The 19,391-nt window shown below is 38.4% G+C and overlaps 1 protein-coding gene across 3 annotated transcripts in view; it reads left to right on the top strand.

Moving 5' to 3' along the window:
- LOC134539962 (high affinity cAMP-specific and IBMX-insensitive 3',5'-cyclic phosphodiesterase 8-like) overlaps nt 1-19,391 on the top strand; it is a 240,847-nt gene that overhangs the window by 201,264 nt on the left and 20,192 nt on the right. For all 3 annotated transcript variants that reach the window (XM_063382353.1, XM_063382352.1, XM_063382354.1), the window contains 5 exons: nt 5,038-5,208; nt 8,503-8,717; nt 13,148-13,302; nt 15,747-15,874; nt 17,139-17,252. In XM_063382353.1, coding sequence (XP_063238423.1) covers nt 5,038-5,208; nt 8,503-8,717; nt 13,148-13,302; nt 15,747-15,874; nt 17,139-17,252 — 783 coding nt within the window. The remainder of the gene's footprint in view (nt 1-5,037; nt 5,209-8,502; nt 8,718-13,147; nt 13,303-15,746; nt 15,875-17,138; nt 17,253-19,391) is intronic.

The raw sequence follows: 19,391 nt of genomic DNA, 5'->3' as shown, positions 1-19,391 counted from the left end.
ACTGCGCTATAAATGTAAAAAAAAAACTTTTTAGGCCATTATATGAGCACCACACATGTGATAGTCATTGTTATTCATACGTTAATTTTAATCAATGTGTTTAACAGAGACGGTTTATTCCAAATTTAACGTTCATTCATTACTTGTGCACAAATTCTCATATACATTTTGTAAATAAAACCTTTAAACATATATGAAGAATAATATCACCAATAAATCATTCAAGTATTTTGTGATAAAAAATTTTTACACACATTTCAGTAACGTGATGAAAATAGAAAATCTTTCAAAATCGGAAAGACAGTTTCGACCGCGAATTTTGTCGCAGTGACATAAAAAATGTGTTCAACGTGATTTGGCTGGAAAAATATCTTACATATTTGCTTCGTGTCAATTGCGCATCGTAAAAATTCATTCTCATCATTTTTTTTGTAATGAAGTGCCTAAAGGAGTATAACCTAACCTCACTTACATAAATAACTTGAAAACGTTTATAAACATAATTTCTATCACTAATAATTACAGTAAATAAATGTTTTCAATGATATGGACCAGTATTCAAAATCAATCACTAAAGTATAAGATATAAAAGCATATATATATAATTTTATTTGTATGTAATATTTTCTTTTGTATATAGTCTTTTACATCCTGTGAAAATTTCATTGCATGGTTCGCGCGCATCGTAAAAATTCACTCTTATAATTTTTTTTCGTGACATACCTAAAGAAGCATAACTTCATTTATTTCAAATTAAAACAATAAATTTTAGGAACGAAAATTTTTCAGAGGGGCTGTCGTGACAATTGTGCAAATGGAAACCCACCAAACGAACAAACGAATTCTGTCGACCCATTTCTGAAAGCGACCTCGTAATGTTATACATAACAATGTAGAGGGGGAAAAAAATAATACCAACGAAGAGTTCGCGATCTGTTCTCCCGAGGGCTATCGGCAATACATTTTGCACTCCGAAGATGAAAACTAATATTGCCATGGAGACTGTGTTAAAAAGGGGGGGGGGGGGGGGCTGTTTTTCGCCTCTGTTTGGATGGGGAGGCTGTAGTTAAACATTGATTCAGATTCTGGACCGAAACGCCTGGGGGATGCGTCGAGTGGACACGTTTGTTTGTTTGTTTTCTTCGGGCATCGGCGCGCGCGTGTGATTCCATTTAGTCCGAGCGGAGCTTTTGAAATATCGTAGAAAAATCGATCAAAATCGTCCAGTGGACGCGAACCTTTTGAGGATCGACTTGCGCCGGTCGGTTTCTGTCGACGAAATGCACATGAATCGAACTTAAGCATAGTTTTTTTTTTTGTTCCTATTTTACTGCACGTTAGGAAAGGTGATTTCATTTTTCCTAGCCCTAACTTAAGGTTTCTTAGGCTATATTTTATATATATTTATTTATCAGTTATTATACATTTACAAATATTTACATTTGTCAAAATACCACATGTAATTTGAACTAGATGCACTCACATACAAGCTTGCTTTCGTGAGTGCTAAATTTCCTGGTTAACTAAGTGAATATTGTTAACAAAATGTAAAAAAGGGGGAAATAAAATTATTATTATTATTATAGCACCTTCCCTAGAACTCGAAGCCTAAGGAATCGAATAAGTATGCGATGAACAATGAAACATCTGCGCGTGTGTTAAAATTTAAAATCAAAACCTACGAACCTCACGTTAATTATATACGCGTCAAGAGACGACGTCAACCACGTTTTCCCACTCGGCTATGGTTTTACCTCACCGGGAAACAAACCCTATCCGGAGAGCAGATGAGTGATCGGATCACTCAGGCTTGCTGGGTTCCTGCCTGAACAACTAGGTATAGCTCTAGGCAAGTGATAACCGCGTACGGCCCGCTTGAAGAATCTTTCAATTAACCAACACTAGGGAATACTCTCGTTTACTAGCCATCTTTTCTTTCCTTGTATGTAGCATAAGTTGTCAGCAGACACTGTCATTAAGCCGTGGTATTGTCACAGAAGTATCGCAAACTAATATATACATACGCACACTGTGACTAATTTTTAATGTTAACAAGCCGGTAAGTATCAGTTCGTCAATAGTGTGCCATTTTCTCAGTACTGCAAACTAAAGGCCAGTCCAAAACTGCTCAGTCCGAACTGACAGTTCGAACTCAACTGAAGCCTTTCCGACTTACGATAAGTCTTGTGGTTGCTGTTGCTGTGTATCGTTTCATCGTATAATAATAATAATAATAATAATAATAATAATAATGGAAGAAAGTTATGATGTTGCAGTTGCAGTTTCACTTTTAGTTAGAAAAATGGGGGGTGGGGGGGGGGGGGTTGTGGAATAGCAAAGCAACCTAAGAGTTTTGACAAAGATGTCTGCCACGATATTCAGCTGATGGACTGATTGTTTGGACCGGCGAAACGCTTTTCCCACACACGGCATTTCGGACTGAAGGCTCTCGAACCAACATACCGATTTCATGGGAAAGCCATCAGTTCGTCAGTCCGTGATTTCCGACTGATAAGTCCACCGTCCTCGCCCACACACGGCAGTTCCGACTGATTTAAGTCAGAACTGATAGTTCGGATCGATCGTGTGTGAATGTTGGACTGTGGGGGGGGGGGGGGGGGGGGGGGTTTGGAGGAAACAAAAAAAGGGGGGGGGGTTGTTAGAGTGAAACACTGTGTACGGGTAATTATTCCACATCACGTATCCCAGTTTATCATTTGATCCTGAGGACATGATCCTGAATATACGAGGGCTGTTTTTTTCCCAACCCTTGATGGGCTATAAAAAAACACAAATTTACATAACATAATTTCATCGCCAAAATGGTCTTACTTATTTTTCTACATTATCGTCAAAACGATCGAGGCATTTGTCATTTCGTAGCACAAGCTTCTAGATGCCTTCTTCGAAGAGGTTAACCTCAAGTGAGAGATATAGGGCCAGCGCCCCTTACTACGCGCGATTAGTGCACCCGCCTCACAGCGGCGTCGTGAGGGAGAGGGAATATCCCAGGCGCTGGCCCTGTACCTCTGTTCACTGGCGGCTAACTTCTTCTTCTTCTTTCGAAGAAGGCACCGAGAAGCTTGTGTCACGAAGCGACGTGACGAATGCCTCGATCGTTTCGGTTATTACGTGGAAAAAAATAAGTAAAACCCTGCCAAACTTTCGGTAGTGAAATTATAATGTTACGTAAATACATAAAGCCTTAGCGTATTAATCCTGTAATACGTGATGCTCGCTGTTTTTTTTTAATTAAGTAAGTCGAAAGATCGTGGGCGTGAAAAAAAAAAACAACTAAAATATCACAATACAAAAGAATTAATGTTACAGGTCTTGTGGGAATGTATTTATTTCGTGTACGTTGTTGTATCACAAGTTTTTTTGGTTACGTTCAGGATCTTTGGAGGTGACAACAGCCGGGCAGGGTGGTGGGGTAGGGATGGAGGAAAATTATTTCTTTCGTGTACGTTGTTGTATCACTGGTTTTTTTTGTTATGTCCAGGATCTTTGGAGGTGACAACAGCCGGGCAGGGTGGTGGGGTAGGGATGGAGGAAACTATTTCTTTCGTGTACGTTGTTGTATCACAGGTTTTTTTTTTTTGTTACGTCCAGGATCTTTGGAGGTGACAACAGCGTGGCAGGATGGTGGGGTAGGGATGGAGGAAACTTATTTATTTCGTGTACGTTGTTGTATCACAGGTTTTTTTTTTGTTACGTCCAGGATTATTGTGAGGTGACAACAGCGTAGCAGGGTGGTGGGTGAGGGATGGAGGAAATTTATTTATTTCGTGTACGTTGTTCTATCACAGGTTTTTTTTTTTTGTTACGTCCAGGATTTTTGTGAGGTGACAACAGCGTGGCAGGGTGGTGGGGTAGGGATGGAAGAAATTTATTTATTTCGTGTACGTTGTTCTATCACAGGTTTTTTTTTTTTTTTTGTTACGTCCAGGATCTGTGGAGGTGACAACAGCGTGGCAGGGTGGTGGGTGTAGGGATGGAGGAAATTTATTTCTTTCGTGTACGTTGTTGTATCACAGGTTTTTTTTTGTTACGTCCAGGATCTTTGTGAGGTGACAACAGCGTGACAGGGTGGTGGGGATAGGGATGGAGGAAATTTATATCTTTCGTGTACGTTGTTGTATCACAGGTTTTTTTTTTGTTACGTTCAGGATCTTTGGAGGTGACAACAGCCGGGCAGGGTGGTGGGGTAGGGATGGAGGAAACTTATTTCTTTCGTGTACGTTGTTGTATCACAGGTTTTTTTTGTTACGTCCAGGATCTTTGGAGGTGACAACAGCCGGGCAGGGTGGTGGGGTAGGGATGGAGGAAACTTATTTCTTTCGTGTACGTTGTTGTATCACAGGTTTTTTTTTTGTTACGTCCAGGATCTTTGTGAGGTGATAACAGCGTGGCAGGGTGGTGGGGGAGGGATGGAAGAAATTTATTTCTTTCGTGTACGTTGTTGTATCACAGATTTTTTTTTGTTACAGTCCAGGATCTTTGGAGGTGACAACAGCGTGGCAGGGTGGTGGGGTAGGGATGGAGGAAACTTATTTATTTCGTGTACGTTGTTGTATCACAGGTTTTTTTTGTTACGTCCAGGATTTTTGTGAGGTGACAACAGCGTGACAGGGTGGTGGGGATAGGGATGGAGGAAATTTATTTCTTTCGTGTACATTGTTGTATCACAGGTTTTTTTTGTTACGTCCAGTATCTTTGGAGGTGACAACAGCGTAGCAGGGAGGTGGGGGAGGGATGGAGGAAACTTATTTATTTCGTGTACGTTGTTGTATCACAGGTTTTTTTTTTTTTTTTTCGTCCAGGATCTTTGGAAGTGACAACAGCGTGGCAGGGAGGTGGGGGAGGGATGGAGGTAATTTATTTCTTTCGTGTACGTTGATGTAAAACAGGTTTTTTTTTTGTTACGTCCAGGATCTTTGTGAGGTGACGACAGCTGGGGAGGGTGTGGTGGGGGTGGGGGTTGGAGGGGTGGAGGGATGAACCGCCGCCCCCGGGTGTGTGTGGCGACGCGCGCAGGTGATGGCGGAGACGACCAGCGCCGCGCTGTGCGCCAACGAGCTGCTGCTGCTGGACCGGTGCGACCTGGCGCCGCGCGTCCAGGCGTCTCTGGCCAACCAGGCGATGGCCTTGGCGCTGGCCCGCAGCGGCGACCTCGTGCACATCACCGACTCCGCGCACAGGATACAGGTCAGCTCTCCTCTGCCCCTCGCCCTTGTCGACAAGAGTAGCTTGACATTATTTACAATTATTTATTTATTCATGTGTTGGAAATAAACCTGAAACGATGTGGGATAAATATGATTTTTTTTTTCTTTCAGTCAAAACCCTACATCCCCCTGTCCCAAGGAGGTTAGACATCCCTGTACCAGCTCTACTGCTTACCCCCCCCCCCCCCTCCTAATGTTTTTTTTTAATCTTAAGATGTTATTTTATTATTTTTTTATTTTCAGTGACATTTTGTAGATCTTGACGGAGACCGAGAGCCTCTGTGGAAACACACACACACACACACACACACACACACACACACACACACGGGAAGCCTACAACTCACTTAGTATCGGTTCCCTACCACGTTCGTGCAAACTTCGGATTTCTCTCTCGAAAAAATTTGAAATTTAAAAAAAAAATTCGAATGGGTTTAGGTTAGGTTAGGTTAGGTCAGTCACAACATGCTTGAACTTCTTCCGATTTAGCGGCCGAAGTGGCGCTAATGCCGAAACGCAAAAACATTCGGAAATCTTCGGGAAATTCTTGCAGGGAACCGAAACTTCCCGTCTTTCGTAGGGAAGCCCTACGATTCACTCGTCCTTTCTGGACATACCCGAATACTCCACGTTGGCGAGCCTTCTTTTCAACAGACGAGGGAGCCAAACCGCGAAGTTCCCCCGAAGTTCATGTTGCTTCTTCCCCCCCCCCCCCGTACCACACAACAGGTGTATTTATTTTCGGGGAAACCGTTTACATTATTTCACAGTACCTATCTTTAATGTAGCTATCCTAACCGAATCACCGTCCACAATTTTTTTTAAAGTATTTATAATGTAGCTAACCTAACCTAATTGACTATTAGTTATCATGAGTTGTATATTTATTTAAAATGAACCAACGCGCCCCCCCCCCCCCCCCCCCGAAGATGCACGATCGGGAGTTTGGCTCTCTCGTCTGTTGAAAGAAGGCTTGCCAACGTGAGAATTCGGGTATGTCCAGAAGGACGAGTGAATCGTAGGCTTCCCGTCTTCGTAACCACTTACAATACTCTGCGTCTGTGAAAAAACACACACACACACACACACACACATATATATATATATATATATATATATATATATATATATATATATAGTTTTTCACTGTTTAAAACCCATGGAACTATACGAAACACGCAATGGGTCTTTGAATTCCATTCGTAATCAGACACGTGTAATGAATCTCGAGTGGTACAATAAATAGCGCGCTCACATATGTACGCCGTTTGTCGACCCAGCCACTAGTAACAATCCCAGACACTTGCTCGACTTATCACATGCATTATGATACTTAGAACACCGAGAAAAGTAAATATTTGTGACAACATAAGATGCTAGGGAGTAATCCTGTTCGAATTTTAGAATTGGTTGTAATGTAAAAACAAAAAAAAAAATTGAGTGAGTCTTTCAGTAGTCGCGTGTAAATATTTGACCTCTGTAACGAGCAAATTCAGGTGTTCTCATGTTGTTCATGTTGCAAATAAATTCATGTATACGACATAACTCAGACACTAAATTTTTAAAGATGAATTCTTTTAAATGATGCCGAGTGTGATATATATACAAAATGTATATATTTTAGGGAAAACTTGTAATTTTTTTAATTTCATAAACATAGCAATAATTCTGTTTAGCAAGTTGGTAATAACCTAACTGAACCAAACCCAACCCAACCTAGGTTAGGTTAGGCTTATTTTTATTTATTTCATTCAGTTTTTCTCAAAGTCAGTGGATTTTATGGGATTTGGATAGTTTCGGAACAGTTGTAATGAAATTTGTGCGCAGTTGTAGGTAAGGGGGCATTAAAAAACGTAAATTTAGTGCACTTTATGTGCCACAGGTAGTTTCGGAACAGCTACGGTGTTTTTGTGTGAACCGAATCGAACCCAAACGAATCCAGGTTAGGTTAGGCTAATTTTTATTTATTTCATACAATTTTTCTCCATGTTAGTGTATTATATGCTTTACGGGTTGTTTCGGAACAGTTATGATGCAGTTTGTGCGCTGATGTAGATAGGGTGGCTTAAAAGAACAAAAAGTAAAGTTAGTGCTCTTGATGCGCTGAGGGTAGTTTCGGTACAGTTAATGATTTTATTTCATAAAATAGATTGTAAATCTCACTCTCATTTTCCATAAATCGTAATACACTTAAGATTATACATTTTGACTAACTGAACAATCTTATAAATTGAACATAAAATATTTGATACCAAATTGGCGTCTTTCGTTTTCTTTCTTGAAAACGGTGTTTGTATCGTTTCGAATGTCACACTTTTGGCCACATTGATCATTGCTTCTCTCGGGAAGTCCGTGGTCAAACATAATTTAAAAATACGGCAAATATGTTTACATTCGTCAAAACTAAAGAATATTAATTAATTTTGAATGTTTTTGATAACACTTAATACTTTATTTGATCTAGTTTTATTCTTAACAGCTGTTAGGAACGCGTGTTAAAATTACGTTTTTTTTGTGATGTCTTTGTTCTTCGTCTGTCCAGTCCTACATGTGCAAAGTTGCGGTTTTGTTACATGACGTAGATGGTGACGGTAAATGATGTTTTTTTTTCTTTTAGAATAAAAAAATTAGTTTTCCCGAAGGTTTTTACTAGTCTTTTTTTTTTTTCGAGGAGAAAAATTATAATCCCGAAGTTCAGGAATGTTCTTTTTCCCAGCTCTTATCCCGAGTTACGGGACCCCGTCCACCTCTAGTGAATTACGCGGGTCCCGCCATCTTTTCCAGGCTGGAAAGTGTATCAAGTTTGTCAAATACTAGTTTTAAAAAAAAATATTCATTTTCATTCAATAGATTAATTGTGCAATCATTAGTTTTTTATTATATTCATTTATTAATTTTTTTTAGTTTTATATTTAGTTATAGTAATTATTTATAATTAATTTTTATTATAGTTTATATGTACTGTTTAGGATTATTTTTGTAATTTTTTTTTTACCTTTTGCATCACGGTATATTAAAGTTAGTTATTTATTTATTTTTCTCGGATTGAATTCATCTAGTATGTTGTGTTATTTAAAGTTATAAATTTATGGAATATTATTTATTAGTTGTGAAATGCTATTCGTAATTTAATACGTCTAGTTTTCTCGTAGTTGAATTTAATTCAGTCTTTTTTTTTATTTTCTGAGACTTGTGCTCGGGGGCACCGTTGTTCCGTCCACGAGCTGTTCACGGAGATGCTGAGAGGTGTGACATGCGCGTGTGTCGCTCGCAGCACGTGAGCAAGCTGGCCGAGCAGTGCCTGGGCTACGCCAGCCAGAGCCTCGTGGGCAGACACCTGCTGGAGCTGTGCGTGTCGGAGGGCCTGGACGCCATGCAGCTGGAGCTGGAGAAGGGCCGCGAGTGGGAGGGCCTGCTGAGCTGGCGGTGCCGCACCGGGGACACCTTGTCGCTCAGCACGCGCGTCTACCCGGTGGCGCTGCCCGGCAGGTCAGCGGCTCCCGCTCCTTGTTCCCCCTCCTCCTCCTCCTTTACCCCTCCTCCTTCCCCTCATTCCCCCTTCTGCTTCACCTCATTCCCCCTTCTACTTCCCCTCATTCCCCCTTCTACTTCACCTCATTCCCCCTCCTCCTTCCCCTCATTCCCCCTTCTGCTTCACCTCATTCCCCCTTCTACTTCACCTCATTCCCCCTTCTCCTTCCCCTCAATCTCCCTTCTACTTCACCTCATTCCCCCTTTCTCCTTCCCCCCTTCCCCCAGATCTTAAAACTTAAAGAAACTTAGTCGGCCTCATGTTTTATAAATAATGTTTAGACGTAATTATTTTTGAAATTTTTTAAAAACCTTGATTCAAAGAGACATTTGTTTCACTGGGCTTATAGTTTAATAAGTGAAATTTATCAAAACTATGCGATGTATGTTTTTCGTCTGCATCGTAAAAATAATTTTTCGTAGCACTTCGTATCGAAAATAGAATGCAGAAACGTAAGCTGGAACGCAAAAAAAGGTTGCGTGGCGTAATTATTTTGCCAATTGCTTGAGTTTTTGAAATGTTATTTGGAAAAAAACAACTTTATTAAACAATTTGCATCGTGCTTTTCTTGCGTTCTTGTGTTTCTTGCGTGGTATATTAATCCGGCCTATGGCCCTCAAAAATGAGGCGGGAACGTTAAAACGGATCATGCAAGACAAAAGATATTGAAATTTCGCCAACCGTCTGCAGTGTGCACGGAAACATTACAAATGGCAACCAAATTTCTTGTTCGACATTTGTGCAATCAAAACAATCATAACGAAGTTACCAGCGTGTTTAAAAAAAATTATTTTTGTTTTGTAATCTTAGGTATGGACTAAAAAATATCCTGACGTTTGAAAATTTGAAGATAAGGGTTGTTAATGAACCTACTAAATCTATAAAAATCACTTGTACCACGGCTGCGCATCATTCATTTAAATATAAAAAATGTTATAGAGATAACGAAAATGCACGTGTTCTATTGGTCGCACGGAGTAACATAAACGGAAGATAATTTCCTAACCCACCCCTCTATGCCCCCCTTTGGGAGTTGATTTCCATAGAGTCACTTGTTAGTGTATGCTCATAGATAGAGACCGGAAAAATTCGCATATTCATTTCGTGATAGTCTGAAATTTATATACATATACCTTTAAGGTGCTTTTGCTATTGGCTCACTGTTCGTCTGGGTGACTCTGGGCCAATGAGAAACCCTCAACCAAAGAAGTGACGAATCACAGGCAAACCAGTTGAGACGACTCACCAGTCAGCAACCAACGAACTGGCGTTATTTGTACAAGTGTACAGAGGACCGCGAATTTTTCAGGTCCCTACTCATAGATCATTAAAATAAAGACATACCAGCCAAATTACAAGTTTGTACGCAAGTTTTACCGTTCCAAAGAACCGGTCACGAGTCAGTGAGTGGTGTTTCGTTCATACATGGATTTATATAATTTACATGAATACAGAATCAGTCCAGTAATTTATTCTATATATATATATAAAATTCCTCAAATATAATTTAAATGCAGAGTGGCCTATTTTAAACACAATTTCACAGTATGTTTGGACTTGTATAAGTCGAGTTAGCGGCATGTTTTCCTTCAACTAAAGCTTCGCCTTGTGTGACGACATTGTTCCCTTTGTGTTTTTTGGCAAGTTGGACCCCCCCCCCCCCCCCTCCTTTCCCTTCCCAGACTGTTCAGATTTTTCAACAGCCGAGTTGTATGACGTAATTCTGTGGTCCCATGACAACCAGCGATTGTCCAAACGCAAATGCCACGTGATTTACGGATCTTTCCCACTCGTAAATACTTTCGGAAGAACGCTTGCACACACTAGCTAGAAACTAAAAAGGTTAAAAATAGTTTTTGGCTTGGTCAAAGCAGTTGAAGAAAACAATAGCTATTGTAAATCTCGCTGCTGAATGGCGTGGTATAATAAGCCTCTCTTTTAAGAGATGACACACCACATTTATTTACTTATTTATTTTAGATTTATTATTTTTAATTTTTTTTAATGTGTTTACTGAAGTTAAATATGCCTAAAGGTTCAGAATCAAATCGCTGACCATGTTCTGTTTGAATAGGTACAATGATGACAGTTTATTTAGTAAACTTGGTTTGCGTGATTGTTGGTTTGCAATCAAATCTTTTTCTGAAAACCCAATCCTTAGCCTGCTCTAAAATATGTCAGATTTGACACTTAATGGTCGGTAATGAATTCTAGGCTGCCAGGAAAAATATAGTTAAGTCAAGTTTTTACATGTATTCCGTTTCCTCTTGGGTATGGAAAGTTACGATTTATTATATGAAAAAAAAACGTAATACTATATATTGTAACCTCTCGTGTCAAACGCAAGAGGAACAAGGGGTGAGATGGTAGATAGAGGTGTGCTAAGTATTAGACATCAACTTTTTTATTCTTCAAATACACATACCCTTCATCACAAACAAATATTAACTTCAAGATATAAACAAATCATATTTGTTTCCAGAGCTTTCACTTGTTACACAGCTGGAAAGTCTCTGTGAACAGAAAATACAAAAATGATTAGGACAGCCCTTACTTAAGTGGAGGCGCCTCAACAAAACACTGCGTTTAGGGCTACTCAACTAGTACATAACGCCTGCGGCAATGCGTCGGGTTACACTGTCAATTCAAATTACGTGAATTTACAACAAAATACATCAACCATATTTTGATGCTGAAGGCATAACATTGATGCACGTTAACGAAATAAATTACAAGAATAAGGATATCTGCAGTTCCTTGAAGAACGAATAGTAAACAAGTTTTATGATTTTCAAACACACAAATCTAAAACTCTTATCATTTACGTTAACGCTCTTAAGTATGATATTAATTCTTAGGAACATAATTATTAAACTTCACTAAACCAAGTGAGGGAGTGACTGCTAAGTTGATCAACGTTTAAAGTCCTCAATGTTCAAAATTCTTCTTGTATCTCCATTTACGTGTTAGTTCATTTATAACTGAAAAGCACGTAGTTCTGATTGTTGAATCCGGGTGTTACTGTTATTTGTCGAATCAAAGAAAAAGGCTCTTCTGGGTGGTTTTAAGCTCAAACACCGTCATCTCCAAACCATGCCGCCGTCAACGCTAGCCCCTCTTCTGAATTTATAAATATTGATCCAACTGGTATCGCTGTCTTAACGCTGTTGCTCTTAGCTGGGCAAACAGTTTTACGTAGAAGTGTCTTACCAAGTGGTTCGAAGTTGCTCGGGCAGCGTGATGGCAGGCAGGCGAGATTTCTGACGGTGTAGCAGTCGCTAGCAGCAGCTCCCCGCCTTGGTTGTCGTCTCGGAGCTGTCTCTCTCCCAGGGCCTTATATAGCTCTGGAACTCGAGGTAAAAAACATCGGAGATAGTTCTGGGCCTACATGACCGGAACACGCCGCACACCCAATGTCCGGTAGAAAGCCCGCCCAACGAAGTTCGCCGAGGATTTCCGAACGGCTCCGATGATTTCCGCGCAGCGCGCGACAACTGGTGTCGAACATGTTGCATCCAGCGCACGGTTAGGCGCCTCTCCGGCGTCATCAATGTACGTATGACGGGCATACGTAACAATCTTTCAAACTAATTACTGCTGACTTATAGTACCAAAATCACATAGTAAAGCTCATCCTGTTAGCAGTCGATTGACTTAGTGCCATTTTGGCTAAAAAAAAAAAAAAAAAAAAAAAATTACGTCTGCTCCTTTTCCCTAGCAGCCTAGAATTTATTTATGCATTTTAGCATGAACTGAAACAACTTTTCCGACGACCATATAACTGATATTAACTACCACACCAATTCTTCATCCAAAAATACATTCTTTTTGAAAAATAATATTCTACTAGTTCATTTGTCTGCTTCCCATCCTTCCTTCATTAATAAATTCATTCCTTTCTTCAGTCTTTCCTTCATTCTTCGTGTATACGTTACTTTATTCCTTCATTGCTGCTTTCATTCCTTCCTACATTACTTCATTCATTGATTCTTCATTCCTCTTACCTTTCCTTTCTTGATCCATCATTTCCTTTCTTGATTCATCAATTTATTTCTTTGTTCATAATTACCTTTCCTTGGTTGATTAATTTATTTTTTATTCATTATTTCCTTCCTTTCTTCTTTGATTTCTTTTCTTTATTAATCCCTTCCTTTCTTCATTAATTTTCTTTCTTCGGTAATTCCTTTATTTCCTCGTTAATTTCTTCCTTTCTTCATTATTTCCTTTCTTCATTATTTCCTTTCTTTCTTCATTATTTCCTTTCTTTCTTCATTAATTTCCTTTCTTTCTTCATTTATTCCTTCATTTCTTCATTAAATCTTTCCTTTCTTCATTAATTCATTTATTTCTTCATTAATTAATTAATTAATTAATTGGTCCATTGCAGGACTCCGGCGCAGTACGTGTACATCCACGAGCCGCCCGCTGGGATGGAGAACCGCAACTCTCAGACGTCCAGCCACCAGCAGGCGATAATGCACCGGGGCAGTCTCAACTCGGTCAGGAAGGGCTCCACCGACATCCGGTCCATCAGCAGCGATGGTGAGCGTACTTGGCCGGTTCAAGAGTGTGCGTGCCCTCTTGGGTCAAATTACAAAATATCCTGGGCAAATAAATATTTCATTTATATATAATATATAATATATATAATAAATATTATCTTTTTTCCCCGTGTGACTGTAATCCTGAATTTTATTTTATAAATATTTTCACCACTTTCTCAGCTCTTTTTAAGCATTGGGGTGATGAGATATTTTGTTATAAGGGTCAGATAAAAGACAAGAATAGACTACATTAAGTTTCAAAACTGTCTAGCAAAGTCAAATGTGAATGATTTATTATAATAACTTAAACATTAAATAAGTAATAGTCGTTTACAAAAATGGGTCTTTATAAGTGTAAAGTATTATTATTAATAATACTTTACACTTATAAAGACCCTTTTTTTTCAATAGTGATATTCCACCGGTTTTGTTCCTTCTTGAATTACAGTTTGTTTAATTTAAATGAGTGGTAAAAATTTCCATGGTTGAGACACCTATAATATTGCCGTTCATGGCGTGTTGCAAGACATTGAATGACTTATATGAAAAATTTAAAGTTATAGATAACTACAATTTTTTTTTGTTTTTGTTTTGTTTAAAGTGGAGTGTTAACACTTTTGAAATAAGGCCCTTCGTTTAACTGCAAACAAGATTATTTTCCTTAATTAACTCTCTTCTTCGGAGATTTCACCCGTAATATTCAATTTATTATGCTTTAATGATAGTGATAGTCCGTTTTGCCCATCACTGGGTTTTTGTGAGCACAGGCAACAGCATGGTGATAGCCGTGACGTCACTATCTTTCCAAGGCGGGATGGAGGTGAAAGGTACATCCCGAACCCATGGAGAAGGTTTTAAAATTCCTCTGCTCGGCCGGGAGTCAAACCCGGACCCCTTTGGCCCATAAGCCAGACAGACACGCCAGTGGGCGAACTTTCGTTTTAATAACAATTATTGTTTATGATCTGCTTTTGAAATCGTCACTTATGAATACAGTTAACTCCCTATTATCCCCGCATGCTACGAAGAAATACAGCACATACGTAAATCTGTATTTTATTACAAGTGAGCAACTCTACTGGATGACGAGTGTATTGTGTGCAGTATACAGTAAAACGCCACAGGCCTTCTCGGAACTCAGTCAGCAGGCTGGCATGCGTTGCTATTTTTGTCTCTGTCGCGCTTTGTTTCTAGTCGTATGGTTGCTCTTTTAGTGTATAATGAAGTCTCTGAGTACGTACAGTACTGTATCCTTGTTACTAAGTAAGTGCCGAGCACTTTTATGTGTACATTACTGAAATATATTGTATTTCAATTATTCAGTAAAATACTAAAATTCATCATTTCAATTTTTTTACTGTTAATTGTAACTTCTGCTGTACATAAATTTTTAGTTTTTTTAAGTTGAAATTGTTTCCCATTTTCGGCTCTTTTGCGGATTATCCGCAATTTTCACTATCTGCGGTGGCCCTGTCACTTAATTTCGCGGATAATCGGGAGTGTACTGTATATGTTATTTTCATACGTGTGATGCTTAACGTTATCTTTCCTCATATTGATATACACTAGCTCTTCAGGCAGTTGTAAGGTAGATTCTTCAACTATTTAAAATCATATTTATTTAATTTTGTTTCCAGCGTCTTATCTTCAGATATTATAGGGAAATTTTATAAAGCTTGTATGTTTATATAAACCTGTGTTTTGTGTTGGGGAGTGGGTTTGTATTTATTCCCGCTAACGAAAAGCAGTAACAGAACAAGGTGGTGGTGGTGATTTTGACTTCTTGAACAAAGAAGTCAGCATTTACTGTGATGCGAGAATCACAATAGCGCGACAGACGCGATTGCAAAAATCTCATTATTGTGAACATGCTGTTTTTATTCGAGCGAAACACGTAAACAAACTACTAGATATAAAATGTTCCTCGTCATACGACAACCATCAAGTTCGAGGAAAATGTTTTTTGATCTAAATATAATATTTATTCCAAAACGTCGTTCTACGTGAACATTGTTTTAGATTTCCTTGCCGAAGTGCATAAATAAAACCTCTAAAAATAAAGAGTAATAATTTTATAACCAGCGCACCAGTTTAACCAACATTCGAATACCAAATTGTGACTCTCATTACAGCTACTTCGGGCCTATGACGCGATGGAAATAAGAAATATTTTCTCCTCAGGAAGTATTGTCTCGTCAGCCATTTTTTATCGTTCTCACGTTCACATATTTATCGAACGTGATTTGTTGGATATATATAATCCTCTTAGCGTCTCTCGCGCTATTATGATTCCAGTACATTCTCAAACTGACTTTTGCCAAAATTCATATTTAAACTGTTTCACATGCATTTGTAACCTGTTAAGATTGCTGAATTGATTTTTTTAATCTCCGTTATTGTAGATGCCAGGGTACATGAATTTCTATTGGTTGGTTCCTGCAGGTACTCGGCGGCAAAGTTTGGCCAAAATACACTCGCTTTCCTTGCAGGCACCCATCACCAAGGTCATTGAACTCATTTCTTCAGTTCAAGAAGATGCCACTGAACAAGTAGCTCTTGTTCTTGACAAGGTAGGCAGCCTAACTTTATCATATGATTTTTGTTTTTTAATCGGAACTTATGATTTTTTTTTTCATTTACAAATAGAGCCACATTTTATAGTTTTGTATGTTGGCCGATTTCTTTCTAGAAATTTATGATTTAGATTTTATCGTTTTCATTTTTGTGAATGTCGTACGTGTTATTAATATTACACGTACATACATAATTTTTCTCAAATTTGGCCTACATCACATATTATGCACCAAAACAGTGCTACTAACTTACGTTACGTTTTTTAGCAGTGGCTTAGTGAGAAAAAAATTACATTGATGTGAATGTTTTAATTCCTTTATGGGAATGACATAGTTTCAAAAAATTGTAATTTTTGCTTTGTCACTTTTTATTATTATACTAGGTACTGATATTATGAGTCAAATAAATATATATGCAGTGTTCTAAGTCTAATTTCCTTATGTATTTATTTATGATGTGATATATGTTACCAGCTTGTATTACTTAACTATTAATTAAGTTTTGAAACTAAAAACTTTAAAACTTTGTACATTTTCCAGTTTACTTTTAGAAAAACTATAACTATAAATAAAATTAATTTGATTCATAGCTCATTTCGGTTTTAATTTTCTTAATAAATGCCTAAGGGTTTACGAATTTGAATGTTACATTGTAGGTAATAGAAAAAAATAGCTGATGCAAGTTAATTTCGTTACATTTGTTATTTTTCCTTAGAGTTCGGTATTATTTCGATTTTTTCGATATATAATCTTGCCTCTAGTTGTAACATACAAACAATTTATTACAACGTGTGGTTGAAAAATCTGAGGATTTTTTGTATGCATTTTTCATAAATTTCTTCTTGTAATGTCAGTCATAACATTTACCTTTAGGAGAGAAATTAGAAGCTCTATTTGTTACTACTTAAACATTTGATTGTGTTTAATTGAATTTATGTATTTGGGAAGTATAACTGATTTTGTTTTCCAGTTCGACTGGAGCATTAAGTCTTTCGGTACTTTTGTATGATGGGTACCTAAAGGAACCTGATTTTAACACAAAATTCTTAAAACATGTAAAATAAATAGTATTTAAAATTTTACTATCTATGGGCATGAGCAAACATCCACAAAATAGACAAGTATGAAGTGGAAAAACAAATAAGCATTTTCCCGATAAATTTACTCATTAGAAGTACGCAGTTAAAATCTTAGCATGCCTGATTTTTTTTCTTACTTATTTTTAAATGAGATTTGTTTTGTGTTTCTTTGCTCTTTACAGGTGTTAGAAATTTTACGCACAACAGAGCAACTGTATGGCCCCGCAACAATGCGGGAAAGGAATTTAAAAACACAGGACCCAGTGACAAGTGATTTGATATCAGCTCTTTTGACGGTAAGAATACTGATTGGACTACCTACTACAAGTTATTAAATACACCCGTTATTAACACTGCGTTAAATAAAACAATTGAGTTATGATTTACAATGCAGTCGAACACAAAACTGGGAACTGTAAAATTCATGCTTAAATATTTCTATAAATTACTCTTATCTATTTCCCCCCTGTGACTGTAATCCTGAATTTTATTTTATAATTATTTTCACCACTTCCTCAGCTCTTTTTAAGCATTGGGGTGATGAGAATTTTGTTATAAGGGTCAGATAAAAGACAAGACTAGACTATATTAGTTTCAAAAATGTCTAGCAAAGTCAAATGTGAATGATTTACTACAACTTAAACATTAAATAAGTAATAGTCGTTTACAAAAAATTACCTTGGATGTAAATGATACAGCCTGAGTTTGAATTCAACCTTCATTTGGGACTGCAGGTATGATACGATTTATGGTATAAAATGCTTTGGAAAGCTGGTTTACGCCTTTGGAGTTGGGAGTTGAACAACTGGATTATTGAAAATAATAGAGAAAGTATTAGTATATAAGATGAAACGCTTAAGCGTCTAAATATGTTTAATTAGAAATGAAAAAAGTTTTTTTCTTGAGTTATTAGCAGTGATGGATCAAATCCAAATTTTCTCGGATCAGAATCTCAAATTCAAATATTCCAAAGAGTATTCCGAATGCGCTCCTCGACTTAAAATTTTACAAGTGAAACAAACAGTTCGTAATATAGGATGGATTCTAGTCACTGCGGCCGCCGCAGATTCATGATATTGCCATCCGGGGCAGTAAGCGTGGGCGAGGCCAGAAACAGAAGTTTATATAACTCGCTAAGTGCATAGTAATTCAGGTGCACCCAACACTGGTGAAGAATCATTTGAATCGACGGCGGGGGTGCGTGTCTTTTGGGATAGGTTTGGCACACGGGCCTGTGTGTTCGCTGGTAGGTTGTGTAATGCTACAAAAAGTTACGTGTACCTAATTCGGCGGGGGGAGTGAAGCTCCCCACCAGTTAGATCGGCTAACTGGCGTGATGTAGTGTCGTGTTGGTGTGCATTGGAGGCTTGTCGGTGTGCTGTATTCACTGCAGCGCTGATGGGTCCCCTTTATGTACCAGGCAAGAACCGCCAAGAGAGAGATACCCGGTTCACTTCTGCGGCGTTTCGCCGACGGTCTTCCGCGACGAGCTCTTGGTGACCCGGGTCCACGGGTCGATTGATTCGGATCCCGGGACAGGGTCCCGGCGTGTCGCGCCGGGAAGCCTTCATTTCACGGACGAGAGAGCCACACCCGAAGTTCCCCGAAGTTCATGCTCGCTTTTTTTTTTTTCCCCTTCTATCTCATTGTATAAACCGGTGTGGCATTAAATTTTGCGGTCGATTAGGATAGGTTAGCTACATTATAAATACTTTAAAACACTGTGGATGGTTGGTTATATTAGGTAAGTATAGCTGCATTAAAAATAATGTAAAATCATTTTATGGTTGCTTAGCAAATAACCTTTTTAATATGTAGCTATCCAGGGCTAGGAAACCGTTTACATGATTTCACAGTATCTTTAATGTAGCTATCCTAACCAAATCAACCGTCCACAATGTTTTAAAGTATTTATAATGTAGCTGACCTAAACTAATTGATAGAGACGTGCAAAATTCGCGGATTCATTTCGTGATATGCTACAATTCAAATAATTATACCTTAGCGCTGCTTCTACCACTGGTTCACTGTTAATCTGGATTAATGAGGGCCAATTAGAGACCCTCACTCATAGAAGTGTCGAATCACAGACACTCGGTCGAGACGACTCACAAGTCAGCAGCCAATGAACAGGTGGCAATTGCCCGAGTGTGTAGAGTGTAGTAGAGTCTATCCTGGAGGTAACTGAATCCGCGAATTTTGCAGGTCTCTACTAATTGATCATTAGTTATCATGAGATGTCCAAAATAAGCATTCACGGAATATGGGGCGTCCCGAGAATATTTGTGGAAGACAAAGACTTCCCAGATTTTGTACGGTATGAAAAATATACAAATCCGTGAAGTACGTTTCTTCAATTAGGTATTTTCCTCTAAAAAAAAAACAACTAGAAATAAATACCGTTGCCTTGTTTATGGTCTTTCCTTTTATCAACA

Source organism: Bacillus rossius, chromosome 16, assembly GCF_032445375.1.
Source record: "Bacillus rossius redtenbacheri isolate Brsri chromosome 16, Brsri_v3, whole genome shotgun sequence".
Classification (NCBI taxonomy): domain Eukaryota; kingdom Metazoa; phylum Arthropoda; class Insecta; order Phasmatodea; family Bacillidae; genus Bacillus; species Bacillus rossius.
The sequence above is the reverse complement of the archived record's forward strand: the minus strand, read 5'-3'. Positions and strand labels throughout refer to the sequence as shown.